Source organism: Pholis gunnellus (assembly GCF_910591455.1).
Source record: "Pholis gunnellus genome assembly, chromosome: 12".
Taxonomy (NCBI): domain Eukaryota; kingdom Metazoa; phylum Chordata; class Actinopteri; order Perciformes; family Pholidae; genus Pholis; species Pholis gunnellus.
The window spans coordinates 15,258,062-15,268,060 of NC_136539.1; the positions used below are offsets into that span (position 1 = coordinate 15,258,062).

A 9,999-nucleotide genomic window follows, 5' to 3' on the forward strand; every position below is an offset into this window, starting at 1 on the left:
TCATTATAATTATAATTATTATAATTTAGCTGTTTTTCATATAGTACATCATAAATGGTGATGGAAGGGGTACATCTATTAAAATATAGAATAGCTTCCGGTGTGATCTCATAATTCATGCGTGATGGGACTTGACAGGCATCCATCACAAGTGTCAACACACAGACACACCCGTCTGATTCACACACTGTCACTTCAGGTGTCTCGGAAATAAAATACCAGTCTTGCATAGAGGCAAGGCTGCTATTTTGACACTGATGAATTACAGTGGTCTGACCTTTCGAATGTGCTCATTAAAATACCGCTGCTTTTATGTTTCAGCCACAAAGACAAACAAATGCCATGTGACACATGAACATTCAGCAAGCATCCTGCCTCAGTAATCTGTAAACATAGCGGGAAACCAGCACTTTGTCACATGTCGTCCTACATGTACAGTATTTGTTATAAAAATGCAATGACAATAGTTTAAAAAAGAAAAAAATGTTTATTAGTGTCTTAGCACAATGATTACATGAACATAAAACCAATCATTCATTGAACACGTTTATTATAAAAACATACATAAAGCTGTAATTTGGGATTATTTCAGTAAACAGATTGTTTATTGAAAGGGCAGGGTTAGCCGAGGGAAAGTATCTTTGCACAACTTGTACATGTCCGCTTTGCACCAATCGTTCCTCCTCAGGATATCATATAAAGGAAGCAAAAGTAGAACATGTATTGTGTGTATTGAGCCAGAATTTGAGGATCCGAAATATATGTAGTTAAAGATCTCCACCATTTGGTCAGTATTTCACAAACATTGACCTGAGGCATGCTTGGAACTCATGTCTATTATTTAGTGCAATAACTTCACATCAGAAAAAGAGGTGAGGCAGATTGACAGTGGGCTGAAAGAGGCCTTCCCCTGTTTTACAAGACCAATGCTCATATTAAGGCTATAAAGCTTGAAAGTAAAGAAAAAGCTCAACTACTGATCTGTAAGTGTGTCGCTTTAACAACACCTATGGTTGCACTTGGTAGATCAGGTAGTTTGTGGTGGTGCCATGTTTAGGTCCGCGAAAGAATAAGAAAGCCTCGATTAAGGAGTTCAAGAAAAAGAGGCTCGACTGTAACTTTACTCTTACTCATGGCTCTTTGCTTTTGGCACAAAACGGAAAAAAAAATCTCTCATCAATTACCAAAACTACCCTAAGCGTGTCGACCCCTCTCCTGTGATCTGTACTATACAGACTAGTACTTGGTCATAAGCACTTTGGTCAGCTATCGATTAATAACAGCATAAAGACTGACTTCAGCATGAAGTGTAAGAAACATATTTCAGGAAAAAGAAGAAAAGGAAGTGGTCCATGTTCCCTCGCCTTACAATATGATTTCTTGTTTCGGATAAATCTCCACCTGACATTTTTATTTAATAAACTTTCAAAAGATTACACCTCCTATTTGAGGCTGAGAGGAAGTAGTGGTAGCAACAGTTCTCAGACTGATTCCCTAACGTCCGTCCTTTTATTTCATTGCACAGTTCTGCTACATTTGGGAAGTGAAGTGTAACTGAAGTACACTGCACAGGCATTCCCAATGTGCAACTATCATGGATTATTAGTGCAGGATTGTCCTCTATGACACGCTGACAGCTGTGCAACAAAGGAGGAAAAAGTATTGAACATTTGGGTCATCTGCAGTAGGACAGTAACATGAGCAAAATGCTATGTGAATGGTACTGTTAAAGACACTTGGAATTAAAAAGGCGTGGATCAACTAAATAACTGAAGCTTTTTCTAAATAAATGTGCATGTGTGTGTGTGTGTGTGTGTGTGTGTGTGTGAGAGAAAGAGAGAGAGAGAGAGAGAGGCAGAATCATTCAGCGTAGCAAACAAAGTGAGGACAGTATTTTTGGCTCCCATGGTCCATCTCCGTAAGACTGCAGGTTGGCTGATGGTCCCACTCTGAACAATCCGATTGCTATTGTTTTGGTGCAAGTGAGTAATTGGCTGGATAGTGGCTCACATTTTGTTGAAACACTCCTTGGCGTTGGACCACACCTGGATTCCCTGAGACAGTTATGGAGAGACAAAGAACAAGAATGCTTTTGAGAGAATGACAGAAGGAAAAAGAACAGATTGTGAGCAGAACTGCTGAAGGATCAACACGTCTGGCTGCTTGATGTAGGGAAGTGTACTAGTAGAAATAAACACATTGTGGTAAAGGAGCCCCTTACCTTCTTACACATGCTGATCTGCATGATGGCATAGCTAATTAGTGCTTCACGCAAATCTCTGTCCTTCTGTTCCTTAAAACGTTCAATGTCTTCCCAGGCTGTTCGCACAAACTCTCTGGAGACACAATCACAAAGACACACGTTAATGTCAGTCATTCTGTGGGGGGAAATAAAAGTCATTGTAGAGGAAGAGCAAACAATTGGTGTTTTTTTGTTTTTAAAATGACTGAGTTATATTGCTGATGTCTTCTTAAATCGTACATAATACCCGTTTTTAACTCGTCTACCTGATTTAAGATTCTGACTTAAATCCCTTATGCTGACACTTACATTTTTACACTTTACTTATTGTTTAAAAACTGTTTACATCTCTGTATATATTACTGCATTCCTGTTTACATTCAGTTTATCTATTTCAAATACTGTCTTCCACAAATTTATATGACTTCATTTTATGTTTATATTTTAGCCTTGTATTTTAACTTTATCATTCTTCGTCAATGACTTCCTTGTGCTTGTTGAACATATTACGGTAAAGAACTTGGAACGAGGTTCAACGTTTTCTACGCTGAACGTCAATTTCACGTTCATTAGTTGCAAACGGACATATTCAGTTCACCAAAAACATGAACACGTTCAATGAAGCGCTCTTTTGGTGTGTTCATGCACAACACTGGGTGAAACAATTCACTATAAAAATAAATTGTGTGACTAAAAAAACCCAGATATAATTTATTTCCAGACAGAGGAAAAGTGTGAGAGGAACAGACATCTAAGATAAAGAACGGAACACATTTGAAAGACAGACAAATAGGAAAACGGTGGAGGGTTGATTCACAGCTGATGAGCTTACTGGCACTCTGTGTTCTTTTCCTTCAGCGTTTCCTCTCCCTCACGGATACTCTGCTCCAGGGCTGCCAACCTGCTCTCCTTCTGCTCCTGGGTCTCTTGGCCGAACAGTTTACTGGTCATCCCCTTCAGAGAAAAGACCCGAACTGTCTGCACACACAGACACATCAGTTGACTCACAATAACAAAAAACGAATTCTGTTCATTTAGATCACTTGTCACACACAATTCTGACTTGACGCCGTCATCGTGTGTGTGTACACTCCCAGAATGTGTAGGCGAAAGTGAGAGACGATGAGAGAGTGTGTGTGAGTGCCTTACCCCAGTAACCAGCTCTTCCTTCTGTTGTTTCTTATGGACGAGGTCCTGAGCTACCATCTCCAACTCGTACTGGATCAGGTCATGTTTCCGACACACTGACCTGAATCCGCAAACACACACACTCAGAAGTTGACACATTTTTAAAAGGTCGATGAAAAGTGTGAACCCAAAAAATGTGTAGTCCTACTATATTGATGCATCCTGATACTAACATTACAACAAACAGACGGACGGATATGACGCTTCCACTACGACAAATGATAGACAGTTGTTGTTGTTGATAACCACAGGTCTGCATTATATGCTCTGCTGAAAGATGTTTACATATGCTATAAAGCATATGCATTAGCGCTGTCGCATGTTACTTTGTTTTGAATAGAACGATGGCAACATGAGGCAGAATCACAAAAAGGCAGTGTTGTACTTTTTCCAACAGACATTTCTAAAATCTGCCGAATGAAAAAAAACAAGAACAAATTGGAGTGTGGAAAAGACAGGGTTGTATCTCTACAGCTACTCACATTAAGAAACATGAATAATGATACACCAATTCAATGAGTCAAGAAAGCTCTAAGGATTAATAAACTGATGTTTGATGCTTTAATATCAATTCACATTTGATATTTCTTCAAACCAAATGGTAATAAAATGTGCCGACTTGCAATCCGTTCTGGATGGTCTGTTAAAACCAATAAGAGCATTTGCTAAATTGACGAATATTACCTTCCGGCTTATTGTTTGGCCTTGTGTATATATATATATATATATATATACATACATGTCTCTCTGTCTCTCAAACATACCTGACAGCTTCAGCGTAGAAAAGGTATTCTTTCAGTTGGTCTGCATAATGCTCTTCTTCCTCCAGAATGTCATCTATTGATGCAGCATACCTGAACACATGTCGCATTCAAAAGTGAGCCAATGCAAAAGATACAGCATTATGTTTGAGACTGTGTTGAAGTTAGTAGTTTAGTGACTGGTGTATTGCTGCTTCAGGGAACACATTTAAGTGTACAGTAAGCTACAGTAGTTGAAGGGAAACTTTAGTCCACTTACGTGTCCATGTGGTGGCCCGCACTCTGTAGTCCATCTCCCATCTCTTTTTCAATAGCACTCCATTCACTGGAGACACAACCATTTAGGTTTATTTCGGCAACTCTCAGTTCAGTCCATTCAGCCTGAAGACTTTTTCTTACAAGTGCTTTGTGCGCTACAATTTGCAAGTCGAAACATGGCCTCTCAATGAACAAAGGAATTACCCTGCGACCCCCTTTTACACTGAAGTCATCAGTATGTATACTACATGTAGAAGAAGTTCACATCCGTTTCCTTATGCCAAAAAAATGCAAAGCCTTTAAAAAGGGGCAAAATATTCAGAAATTCAGCGTGATGTAAAAAATGATTCGGCTTACGTGTTTCTATCAGCAAAAGTGTAGATCTGACTTTATATATATATATATACACACATACACACAGTATATTTATATATAGGTGTTTCTCACCTGAAGACTCTGCCGTAGTTACCATGGACCTTGTAAACTCCATACAGCCTGTCTGCTACTTTCTAGAATAAAAAAAAAACAATCAAATGAATCATTATTACGTGGTCGGAAAAATAAATAACACAGGTAGAGTAGCGCTCACAGAACAGAAGCTCACACAAGCCGACTGTACTACTTGCCCGAGACAAAATGACATAAATCTACCAAGATAAAGTCATTTTTCTCAGGGGTTGGCAGAATAACACAAAAAAGCATAAATCACTGGCCTCAGCAGACAGTTAAATATAGGTGTGTGTGTGTGTGTGTTTCACACATGCCAAAACTCACCGCCCGCACCCTCAGTAACTGAGAGATGACAGAGTTCAGTTCATCACTGTAGAGTTTCAGAGCTGTGAATCTTCTGGAGAACACAACACAGGGATCAGACAGTGTTTAACTCAATCTAAACATTTCTGTTGCTCCATTGTGTGAGGATCTTACTTCTTACTACCTGTTTACCTTCATTTTTTTGAATTAGGTCTACACATTACAGCTCTTAAGAAAACTATTTCAGGATGATTCAGTAATCTGACTAAATGTCCTGCTTTGTATAAATCCTGGTCAAATGTTTCAGACTTTTTATGCGTCTGTTTTTCACCTACTTGTCAGGGTTCTTGACTCTGAACATGGCACTCAGAGACTTCAGTCTGGAGTCGACCTGGTGGGGAACAGAAGTATACACACATTAACAGGGTTTTATTTTGCATATGGCATACAGGAGCATTCAACAACGTTGCCGATAATAAAACAAGTGACAGACACACTGACATCCATGTAAAATTTGAAGGAGACAAACTAACTGTATACCTTGTCTTGGAAACCTGTCTCCAAAACCGCCTCCCTCCATCCTTTCTCCTGAGGACAGATGATTGACAGATGACTGATACATGATAGACAGGATTATCAACCACGCTGTGAACAAATTGGGCTTTTAAGCTACAACGAAACACCACAAACGGCTGCGCTGGTTTGAGCATGTTGCTACAGGATACAATGGAAAAGGTGAAATACAAATGCGACCGTTCAGTTTAAAGGTGTGGCAAGAAGGACGCAAGGATTTGCACCAGTGCAGCTTCATGCATTGTTTGGCCACAGTGTTATTGTCAATTTGAAATCCCTGTTAGACTGCGAGTGAGCATGTCTGCATGCGTGTGGCAGGAGCATTCAATGGGACATTATGTGGACCATAATGAGTGAGACTTAAGCGTTTACCTCTGTCAGAAAGAGGAAGAAGATTTTGTCATTGGAAAGGACAGGATGTGATGCAACACGAAGCAGGAAGTTTTCCAGGCCGACTCTCCGTCGCTCAACAAAGTCTGGGTCGAGGTTGTCAGCAGACATTTTGTGCCACACAAACTCTGCCTACAAGAGGGACAAAAAATGAATGTGAATACCACCTCAAAAGACAAGGGGCGTCTCTACTACCAGGAAGAAACGGAAGACAGACTACATATGAAGTTTTATCACAAAACGTCCTTAGTTATACCCAGCGAACGAATTCTTTTCTCACCCTTTTCTCTGGTAGTGGAGGGATGATGATGTAGGGGAAGGTGATCAGGAGGTATGTTCTGAGCAACTCAAACTCACTGTAGCGTCTCCACAAAGTGTCAGGTGTGGCGGGAGTACCCCCCTCTGGAAGTGTCTCAGCCGGTCTGTACACAGAGGAATGGGAATAAACAGTGTGGTGATCAGGTGTCAAACTGCATCCCTGGGAGGAAGTATTTCACTTAATTACTCCAAGGCCACTGTGACATAACATCGTCCAAGATAAAACAAATGTCCTGTGTGCTTTAAAGTGGTCCCACTCCACTCTTCTTGTTGTCACAGCGGTTTGTTTCTGCATCACCATTAAGATGTTTGCAGCAGAAAAAGACTCCAGTTCGTGACCTACCGTGTCTCTATGAGGTAGACTGTATAGGTTTCCTGCATGTTAACCGTGTTCTTCCCTGTTCTCTTCTCTGCCTCGGTCACATTCATCTCCATTTTTCTCAGCAGAGTTGTCCCTCTTTCCACCATCTATACAGACAAGAAAAAAAAATAATGAGTGGGCACGACAAGTCAATGAAAGTAAAAAAAAAGACAAATATATGAGGGAGCATCAGAAAAAGTAATATCAGGTGAACAGACAGGTTTGTGCAGGGTAAGCGTGGTTCTCAGGGACTACAAAAAAATACAAATGCCCACTCTGGTGGACAATAATGTGTTATTATATTCTCTTCTATACTATGCAATGTTAGATAACTTTCTGCAACATTATCACGCTTCTTTATAAAAGGGTATGACAGGCGTGTGCGGGTCACAAGACAAGGCAATACTACCACCATTAAGTACTAAAAACCGTTGCTCATGTATCCGGAAATGAAATGAAACCACGGTGAATAAGACTGGACTTGCAGGACACAAATAGGTCTGTGGTTAATTTAAAGTCAACTCAAGGCTTTAGCGTTCAAACTTGCTAGCAAGCGAGCTAACAGCAGGAGTAAAGTTTACAAAGTAACGTTAGCTTCGAACTACTGGCTAGCAAACGCAACTTGAGCTCACTTTGTAACTGTATGGATACCGTGCAGAGCTAGCAAGTTAGCTATGTTTAGCTTTGAGGAGGTGAATGGAAAAGTCTCAGTTGCTTCATGTCACTCACGTTAACTCCACCTAACGTAGCTAACGTACGTAACAGCTAACGTTAACTGTTACGTTCGGCCTGTTTGGGAAAGTGTTGACTAGTGAAAACAGGCTTTTTAGCTGAAAAAAAAAAAAAAAAAAGTATATCAAAAAGTACGACCGTGTTTATGAGGTTGTTCTCGGATTCTGTTGACGTGATGTCGGTGTTACCGATCACAGCTACTTCTTCGATACTTCCAGAGTCTGCCATCATCATCTGGCTGCCGAGGTGCTGCTGTTGTCAGCTGAGCTGGCAGCGTAGTGTTTCCTCTGCTTTACGCATGCGCGTTTCAGACTTCACTATACTTTTTGATACAACTAAATGAATGGTAGTAAATGATTAATGTCCATTCGATCATACATGGCTCATACACAATGAATAATAGTAATAAAACAAAATAGGATAATAATACTACTAGAATACATATCCACAATATAATATCATAACCATCTCTGGCAATAGTCTTATTATATAAGACTAGATGATTGAATGTAGAATGCAACAATGCAGTTATAACAAGACCATAAATTGTACTGAAATTGCTCCAACATGGCAAGTGACCATATAAAGTGGTTAAGTTCCAATTCAGAACAACAAAAAGGCAAGTATCATGTGTTAATCCGCAGGTATTAGCCTGAAAAATGCTTGGGATTCGCTACCATGATTGTTGTTCAAAATGCTGCACATTTGAAGCAGATCAATTGATGGTTTTTGAAGTTTCCATGCAGCTCTGCTGAATTGGTGAACCCAATACCCTCCTTTGGAATTCTTTTTTGCATCTTCCTTTAATGCATTGCTTTGGTAAGGCTGACATCTACTGGTGGTTGTTTATTTCCTTTTTGCTCATAGAGCCTGTGATTTTGTTCGTATTGTTTCTTATTTTTGACAACTTTGGAAAAGTAATGACTTTGTATTTGTGCAATGCCCCCTTTTGACTGAATTGATTCAGTTTGCAGAATAGGTGTAATTTAAGCTTTCCCCACTGAAGGATTATCAAGTACAATGGGAAATACTATCATTCTTTTGTGTCGACAGCTACCCATCCTAAACATTGATCTTAGGTTAACGCTTAAACATGCTGTCTGACCATGACGGTTTTGTAATATCAAGTATTATATTATAGGATATTACACCATAATTAAAAATTAAATATTTTCTGACTTTTTTAATCATTGCTCTCGTGTTTAAAAACAAAATTCTGAAAAGGGTGTCATGATTAAACGTCAGTGATATCATTTGGTCCCTCTCTCTTATTGGTTGATGGTTGTGGGCCCAGATGTGAATGAGAGGGATGCGGTATGCCTCAGGCCAGTAAACAGCACAGAAACACGGCCTTCTAGTTCCTGTGGTCACGCTGTTGTGCAGCGTTTAATGTTTAAAAAGAAGGGTGGAGCAGCATTTGTAAGGAAACATTTTATATAAATGCCACTGGGCATAGAGTGTTGGGGTGTTGTGGGATGTGGATGAAAAATAGATACAAAGAAATGCAGAACAGAAGAAACAAGGCATGAGGGTGAAATTATTTAACATAATGATTTGAAAAGTCGTCAATGACACGGAGGCATCAGGTATGGGCGGATGGTTGGAGTGATGGTCGGATGCGGTTTCAGGCTGCAGCATGTCAGGAAACACAAAAGCTCTTTTCTGTGACCAGCTGTAGTCACAGCAACAGCATAGTTACCATTCTTTCCTGCCACTGACCTCAAGCCAGCCACCACCACTTCCTGTCCGCACACACGGGCACACATACACACACACATATACATGTATACACATAAAAACAAAAACACACACATACACAAACACACACCTCTAGCCCTCTTTGGCTGACTATAATCGGCCATTTGACAACTTTTTAGAACCACGTTCTTGAATACTAAGCTACAAGAAGCTATGTGCAGTGTGTGTGTGTGTGTGTGTGTGTGTGTGTGTGTGTGTGTGTGTTTCTTCCTGTCTTGTCTATATTTGGACGGTCTGTCCTAAAGCTGCTGAGTGACTGTAATTCAGATGGGTATGTGTGTATTATACACTGAGTCATGATATTCATGTCAAACTGCCAGGAGACAAACAAGAATATCAATTATTGTTGATAATACTGATCAACTGGATATTCTACATGTCAAATTTGAAAAATAGCAAATAAATTGCTATCACAAATGATTTTCAAACATGACTGTGCTTTGTTTCTTTCATGTCTGTTGACGAGAAGAATCCCTCAGTTCACTGATTTATTTGACTATTTTCTGTTGCTCAAATTAATCACTTCGTTGCTTCGTACATTTAATGGTTGGAACAAGTTTGACTACTGCTGAACAGCAGAGGGCAGCAACAATCCAAGAATGTTGATGAACAACAACTTGGGGCTCATGCCAATCGGAATCAGTAGGCTCAGTATTACACAATGA

The 9,999-nt window shown here is 39.9% G+C and overlaps 1 protein-coding gene across 1 annotated transcript; it reads right to left on the minus strand.

Moving 5' to 3' along the window:
• Positions 1 to 498: 498 nt before the first annotated feature.
• On the minus strand, positions 499 to 7,842 carry LOC306704366 (sorting nexin-4-like). Its single transcript, XM_079170682.1, has 14 exons — positions 7,715 to 7,842; positions 6,827 to 6,951; positions 6,446 to 6,587; positions 6,148 to 6,297; positions 5,743 to 5,790; positions 5,538 to 5,593; positions 5,224 to 5,296; positions 4,897 to 4,958; positions 4,451 to 4,516; positions 4,195 to 4,284; positions 3,392 to 3,491; positions 3,075 to 3,220; positions 2,222 to 2,336; positions 499 to 2,054 (listed from the first exon to the last, which is right to left on the minus strand). Exons 1-14 carry the CDS (start codon positions 7,808 to 7,810, stop codon positions 2,007 to 2,009), a joined length of 1,317 nt encoding a protein of 438 aa, XP_079026808.1. The 5' UTR covers positions 7,811 to 7,842; the 3' UTR covers positions 499 to 2,006.
• Positions 7,843 to 9,999: the final 2,157 nt, after the last annotated feature.

Bases quoted from the DNA above. Each gene is read 5' to 3' on its own strand.
- LOC306704366 (XM_079170682.1), bottom strand. From the start codon at position 7,810: ATGATGATGGCAGACTCTGGAAGTATCGAAGAAGTAGCTGTGATCGGT. The intron at 4,285-4,450 runs GTAAGTGGACTA...ACATGTGTTCAG, and splicing joins GCGGGCCACCACATGGACAC to GTATGCTGCATCAATAGATG. The intron at 2,055-2,221 runs GTAAGGGGCTCC...TAACTGTCTCAG, and splicing joins AGATCAGCATGTGTAAGAAG to GGAATCCAGGTGTGGTCCAA.